The sequence below is a fragment of the Hipposideros armiger genome, unplaced genomic scaffold (assembly GCF_001890085.2).
Source record: "Hipposideros armiger isolate ML-2016 unplaced genomic scaffold, ASM189008v1 scaffold_1170, whole genome shotgun sequence".
NCBI lineage: Eukaryota > Metazoa > Chordata > Mammalia > Chiroptera > Hipposideridae > Hipposideros > Hipposideros armiger.
The window spans coordinates 132,998-140,833 of NW_017732520.1; the positions used below are offsets into that span (position 1 = coordinate 132,998).

The 7,836-nt window shown below is 34.2% G+C and overlaps 1 protein-coding gene across 4 annotated transcripts in view; it reads left to right on the forward strand.

The window, feature by feature from the left end:
• The window catches only part of LRRK2 (leucine rich repeat kinase 2), a 127,214-nt gene that overhangs the window by 14,884 nt on the left and 104,494 nt on the right, over nucleotides 1–7,836 (forward strand). For 3 of the 4 annotated variants that reach the window (XM_019632761.1, XM_019632759.1, XM_019632762.1), the window contains exons 7-10: nucleotides 1,100–1,231; nucleotides 5,962–6,081; nucleotides 6,539–6,678; nucleotides 6,774–6,853. In XM_019632761.1, the coding sequence (XP_019488306.1) occupies nucleotides 1,100–1,231; nucleotides 5,962–6,081; nucleotides 6,539–6,678; nucleotides 6,774–6,853 (472 nt within the window). The remainder of the gene's footprint in view (nucleotides 1–1,099; nucleotides 1,232–5,961; nucleotides 6,082–6,538; nucleotides 6,679–6,773; nucleotides 6,854–7,836) is intronic. The other variant, XM_019632760.1, reaches the window with a different exon arrangement.

Genomic DNA, 7,836 nt, shown 5'->3' on the forward strand with positions numbered 1-7,836 from the left:
TTTGGGCTGGCTCTTTTTGAAATTCATTGTTTGCCACCCACATCTCACATAACTCCAGTGAACATGTGCTGTTCATAATATAAAGGTCAAAGAAAATAGCAAATAAAAAAAAATCAATGTTCTAAGCACTGATTCTAATTGAAAGACATTTGCCTTTGAGTCTTAGAGAAAATCATGTCTGGTATTCTGATTAAAAGCAGCAAATTTTTTTAAGAAGACATTTCCTTTCATTATAACATGTTCTTTTTATTTTAATGTTTTTTAGTACAATCTAAACATTCAAATATATTTTGGGGAAAAAAAGTTGGTTAGGTTTGCTATTCTGAAAAAGAAAGAAAAATGTTTTGCAAACACCTTTTTCGTTTGTTTTAATAATCAATATATCATTCAGACATATAAATTGGTTTTGTCCACATAGGTTCACACACTCACTCTGTTGATTGATTTCCTCCCCAGTGGATTCTTTGCTTCCTTTCTGGCTCACCAATGTTTGTCCCTTAGTCACATATTTTAATAGTATACCTCTCCTTCCCCCCCGACCCCTTATTCTTTTCCCCATCTATCTTGGAGACTTTAGGAAGCTTGATTTTGTTGCCTTGCACATTGGCTGCTCTTCAGCTGTCCTTCCGTAATGGACAGGAAATAGATCATAGCTGAGTCTGGCTGTTTAGTTATGTGACATAATCTTTATTTTCCTTCTGTTTGAGGAAAATGAACAATTAAAAGCCATTATCCAACGGAGTAGTGGCTCATGAGGAAAGATGCCCCTGATTCATTTATTTGAAAATTTATGGTCAAGGTATTATATTTTGAGACTTACATAAAAGTGCTCTCAACTTTCCATTTATTTTAAGTTTTTTAAGCCAAGAAACAGGAATAAAGCAACTTTCCCTTAATGCTGGAAATGAGTAGTTAGTCCTATTATATTATCAATGAACAACATAGCATTTTTTATAGCTATCTGACAGAACATGATATTTAAATTTGGAAATGTAGCCGTTATGCTGCCATATATTTACATTTACATAAGATGTCTTTGTATGCATGTTTCAAAGGGAAACTATTGCCTTATTGATAATTATGATTTCTTTAAATTTAGGCAGCAATGTTGAAGTCCTCATGAGTGGCAATGTTAGGTGTTATAATATTGTGGTAGAAGCCATGAAAGCATTCCCTCTCAACGAAAAAATTCAAGAAGTGAGTTGCTGCGTGCTCCATAGGCTTACATTAGGTGAGTGATAATTCTTGGTTAATTTTCTATCACAGTCTATGTGATGTAAGTATATAGAGCATATGTATGTTGTGTGTTGTTGGATAAGTAACATATTGACATATGTACATTGGATGAAAATATGGTAAAATAGTAAACTGTTCTGCCATGCTTAGATGGAATTTTAAAAGCAGTGGATTCTCCAATAAAATCCTTAAAAATAATAATAATAATAAAAAAATAAAAGCAGTGAAAAAATACAGAGGGCACCAAAAAATGTATACACATTTTAAGAACAGAAAAAACCGTATTGAAATTGTAATACAATGAATGATGCTAGCATTCATTTAATTAATGCCATCTTTTGAGCGAATGTCATACTATACATTGCTGCCATAATTCAATTCAATGTCAAAAAGTAATATATACATAACATCTCTTAAAATGTGTACTTGTTTTGGCACCCCCAGTAGATGTGTGTAATGTAAGAGAAGTCTTATCTTGTTATTTGTGCTATATTTAAAGTATAATTATGTAAATAGTTGATACATACAAAAGAATAAGCATAACATGTAGAAAACGTGAAGCACAATGCAAAAGAACTCCCCCACCCAACTAAAGTATTAATACATTACCAGTGCTGGTAAAATGACTCTGGCCTACTTCTTTCTTCTGCTTCCTCTACATGGGTTAACACTATCTGGAATTTTGTGTTGATAAATTTTTTGCTTTCTAAATATACTTATACTACATTCGCACGTCTCCCTAAACAAAAGTGTTAATGTTGGCTTGCTTTTGATTACTAAAACTGGAATTAAGCTGAATGTTGTCTTCTGCAATTAAAAGAAAACTAACATTATGTTTATAAGATTCATAAATATGCTACCAGTGCTTTCTCCTTTATGAAATACCTGATTTCACAGGCCATAGGACTGACCTGGGAGCACTTTAGAATCTTTCTAAGGTCCAAGCTGAATGTGGGAGACTCTGGTTGAGCTACCCAACCTTGGAAAGTCCAAGGCTAGTCTGTTGATCACTGATCCATACTTTCCCACAAGACTACTCTGGCTTGTCTATTTGCTTTCAGCTCACAGTTCTTTGTTTTAATACCTATGAAACTACCTTGGAAACTATGACAGAAATGTTCAAATATTAAGACATTATTATCACATCTCCATATTTACAGATGGGGACCTATTTTAGCAAGTATGTCTATTTTATCCAAGCTCATGTAGTTAGTAAGTGGTGAAATGAGGCTGAGAACCCAAATTTCTGTATCCCTAAACAAAAGCATTTCCTCTAAAATGTCATAGTGATTTAATAGTTTCCCTCTTTTATCAGGTATGATTTTTATTCATTATATTTTCATGAGGGAGAACATAGCTGTGCTAACTAGATTATATCTGAAAATGTTTTAACAATTCAAATGTTGATTTCTTAAATCTAGCTAATTGAACAGCACACTAGCATGCAATTCTCTATTTCATGTTCTACAACTTACCACAGTCAAGTTACAACTTGCATAACTTATATTAAAAATCTGAGTTCACCTTAATCCATTTAAATGAATCAGAGGAAGAAGGGGTTTTATTATTATGAGTAGGAAAATAGTACTTGATTACCAAATAGGTCTGTAATGGCACACTAAGCATGTTTGGCATTGTACTATTGAAATTAATTAAGACTGCCAGCTGATTTCTCAATGAAACTTTGTAGGCCAGAAGGGATTGGCAGGGAATATTTAAGGTGATGAAAAGCAAGGACCTACAGCCAAGATTAGTCTACTCAGCAAAGCTATCATTTAGAATAGAAGGACAGATAAAGAGCTCCCTACACAAGAAAGGAGTTCATCAGCACCAAACCAGTATTATAAGGAATGTTAGAGGGATTTCTTTAGGACAGAAAAAAAAGACCAAAAATATGAATAATAAAATGGTAATAACTACATATCTATCAATAACTACTTTCAATGTAAGTGGATTAAATGTTCCAATCAAAAGATATAGGTGGCTGAATGGATAAGAAAACAAGACCCCTACATATATTGCCTATAAGAGACTCACTTCAGTTCCAAAGATACACACAGACTGAAAGTAAAGGGATGGGAAAAGCTATTTTATGAAAATGAAAACAAAAAAAGCTGGGGTAGCAATACTCATACAAGACAAAATAGACTTTAAATCAAAGGCTGTTACAAGAGACAAAGAAGGACCCAGTAATGCCACTTCTGGATATTTATTCAAAGAAATAAAAAATGCTACTTCAAGGAGATGTGTACATCCATATGTTCATTGCAGCTTTGTTTACTATAGCCAAGATGTGGAGCCAGCCTGGGTGTCTGTTGATGGATAATTGGGTAAAGAAGAGGTGGTACATATATACAATGGAATATTGCTTGGCCATTGAAGGGAATGGGTTCTTGCCATCTGCAACAACATGGATGGACCTAGAGGGTATTGTGCTGAGTGTAGTAAGTCAGACAGAGAAATACAAATGTCATATGATTCCACTTATATATGGAATCTAAAGAAATGAATTTATCGGGGTGATAGGAGGGAGGTTGGATGAAAAAAGTGAAGGGATTAAGAAATAAAAATTGGTAGGCACAAAATAGTCATGGGGATCTAAAGTAAAGCATAGGGAATATAGTGAATAATATGGTAATAACTATATATAGTGCCAGATGGATACTAGACTAGTCAGGGAATCACCTCTTAAATTATATAAATGTCTAACCACTATGCTGTACACCTGAAATTATTATAAAATAATACTGAATGTCAACTCTAATTGAAAAAATTTTAAAAAGGGGAGAAAAGTTAAAAGGGAAAAAGAGATTAAAATTTCCAAGCATAAAACAAATAAATCTTGGGGATGTTATATGCAGCATAGAAAATTTAGTCAATAATATTGTGATAGCATGGTACAGTGTCAGATAGGTGCTGCACTTATTATGGTGATCACTTCTTTAGGTATATGAATGTGAATAACTGTGATATACACCTGAAACTAATATAATATGGCATGTTAACTATATTTTAATAAGGATCTTAAAAAATTAAATAAACCAAATCAGACAAACTATCATATCCTTATGAATTTTGAATTGTTCTGTAATTTTTTGAAAATAAAAAGTCATCGAATTGATCTTCCAATAAGGATACTTTTTTTTTCCTCTCATTTATTCCTTAACAGATAATTTGTTCCATGTAGTTTCTAGAGAATTTATTGTTCCTGTGACTGAATCAAAAGAAGCTGGATAAAACTTTTAACTTCCTCTTCATAATTAAAATAAAAACTGAAAGTCAGTAGATAAATATTTAGTATTTTGTCAGGTTATGTAATCTACTTACGGGTTGAATGCATTTAAAGGCCTTATTATGTATTTTCACAAAAATTGTTTGAAAATGAGGTAAGCTCAGTATTCCTGGTATTTGCCCAGAGTGACACAGTGGTTAATGGCAGAGCAGCTGTTGTAGTGGCATGGGAGTAATAGTAGGAAGAAGAAGGTGAAAGGGACAACCTGAGTTTAGATAAATTGGTAAAAGCAGAAGATCATCTTTTTAAAAATAAAATAATTGGGATGACATTGGTTAGTAAAATTATGTAGGCCTCGAGTGCATAATTCTGTAATACATCATCTGTATATTACAGTGTATGTTCACCACCCAGAGTCAGTTCTCCTTTTATCACCATCTATTTGCCCCTGTTTACCCTCTTCTTCCCTCCCCGCACTGCCTTACCCTCTGGTAACATCTTTTTGAAATGACCCCCCAAGAGTAGAGATCATAAGGACTAGGGAGTGTGTCTGCTTACTGGATGAATGTGGAAGAACAAGAGCACACAGAGAGGTGTAGTTAAAGAAGGACTATGCCTCGTTAAATCGCATTTTGATTTTGAAGCCATTAATTAATATTTAGTGTGGGCCTTAGGCTTTTCATGATACAGGATCTTTTTCAATTCTGGCTTTGTGTCTCAGGGATCATTTAATTATGCTTATGGCTAAATAGGAGTTTTATTCCTACTTCTAGAAGGAAACCTGGCAACTGTTAGTGAGTTACAAATGAATTATGAAGGGAGGCACATATTTCTGGAATATCATTCATAAATTATTTCCTCATAAGGATTTTGATTTTTGGATGATAGTGTTGATTCTAAGAAGAATGACTGTAATTTTACTAACCAGTGTCATCCCAATAAATTAAAAAGAAATGATACATTCGAGGTGGTGAAATATTTGCTTATTTCTCTTCTAAGATTTTCATAGACAAGATCAAGTAATGATAAGTGTGCCAGTGGTTTTTCTCAGCAGTAGTCCTTTAAGTGAAAGAAGGATATTTCAGCTAAAGCATTTAATGACAAGGGATGATTTCTTTTTTTCTTCCGTCTTTTAGAAGGAAGGAAATTGAGCTATTTTCTACAATAATATTGTAATGCCATGTATAACAGATACATCATTGTGTAGACTAGGATGATGTGAGAGGGAGTCAAAGAACACATAGTTAATATAACCCAAACATATCATTATTTTTGCCTAGTCATTTCCATTGTCTAAATAAGAATGACTGCATTAAATAAATTTTCAAAACTTTATGCAATCGTATGCTATTTTAATTAAAGTAAATATTTGTTTTAATGTCATTAAAATATTTATCGCTACTCAAATTTATTGATTTACATATTGCTATATAATTGAAGATAATTTACTTTCCATGAGGGAGAATTCAGCTAATATCTCACTTGACTTTTAGGTAATTTTTTTAATATCCTGGTGTTAAATGATGTGCATGAGTTTGTGGTGACAGCGGTACAGCGGTATTCAAGGAATGCAGCATTGCAAATCGCAGCCCTCAGCTGTTTAGCGCTCCTCAGTAAGTAACTTTACTACACAGGACATTTTTACAGGTGGATTTGATCTTCACTGTTAACATTATAACAAGAACGTCATGTGTAGAGAAGGACTCAGTAAATGCCGTTTCTGTCCTAATGTAATTCATTTTCCAATAGAGGATACTTTCAAGGGAATTAATATTTCCCCATTCATAGAGCACTAATAAATACATCCTTGATTTGGCGTTGTTATCGGGCAGCTAATCTTTCAACCAATATTTCTGTAGTCTGTTAGTTTTGTTTGGCACCCTTTTCCTCCTTTGTGCATTTATCAAGATGGGATAGCAACATTATGATCTGTGTAATGTGTTAAAAAGGTGTTTATCCTTAATCAAGGCCACTACTGAAGAACACCTCACTATTGGTAATGTTTCAAAGTATGGACTTAGAGTTGGTCATTCAAACTGTAAGTAAGTCATATATTTATATTGTTTCAAGCTGAGACCATTTTCTTAAATCAAGACTTAGAGGAAAAGAATGAGAATCGGGAGAATGATGAGGAGGAAGAAGATAAATTATTTTGGCTAGAAGCCTGTTACAAAGCATTAACATGGCATCGGAAGAACAAGCACGTGCAGGTTGGACTCTCTCATAAATAGTACAGTTATCCTAAATTATGTTTGTTCAGTGATTTCTGTTTTGACAGGTGTCTTTTTTTCCTCCCCTAATCCAGGAGGCTGCATGCTGGGCCCTAAACAACCTCCTTATGTACCAAAACAGTTTACATGAGAAGATTGGCGATGAAGATGGCCAGTTAGTTGTTTTCATTTTTATAATATAAAACATTTCAGTTATAGTTTAATCAATCCATATCAAATACCATACCTACAACTTTTATTGTTAGAAATACTTTAGATATAGGCATGTATATTTTAAGTCTTGCCACAAAATAGTAATCACTAGTTAGTAAGAGATGGTGTGTTTGAGAGTTATTGCTGAGACATTTGGAATCAAGAGTCATCCAGTAAATTATGAATCACCAAGGAAGAACCTTTCAGTGTACTGGCTGATCATTTAAAAATGACATTGATTAATCTCAGGTGATAGAAATTGCAGAGCCATCTGTGACCTTTTCTGCTGCAGTGACTAGCCAGCAGGTTGTCAATATCAGGAATTAAATGTGGTTAGTAGCCTCCTGTAGTGATTCCCCAATTTATGTGGCAGTGTTGACCAGTTTTCTCTTGAGAGCGTTATTTGTAGCTGTCAGATATTCAGGAGGCTTTCTATGAGACAGCCATTCAATCATTGTAAGATCAGTCCTCCCTCCCAAAGACACAAACTGTAAACAGGAGTTCTGTGTATATCAGATTTGTATCAGGACCACAAGCCATGTTTTATGGCAACTGCTTATATCTGTGCTGTTGTTCTCAGTAAGCTTCGGATTTAAAATCTGAATGACTTATCCTAGATACTTAAATAGTAATATTCTACATCTCAAATTCTGACAGCCTGTTTGCATAGTGATCCACTGCCAATCAAAAGGGAATTAATGACACATATGCTATTTAATTAAACATCTCCATTTTGAAAGGAAACAGTAATTCTTTTGAAAACTATATGTTATACCAGCATCCTGATTCACTTTGAACAATCTTTTTTTTTTTTTTAGCTGAGCCATCCTGCCACCTGTTGGCAGCTGAGTGGCTGCTCAGCTCGGGCGGGGACTCAAACCGCTGTTGCTCAGAGCTCAAACTCTTGAGCGAGCTCTTAACCAACTGAGCCACTCAGCCGGCCCC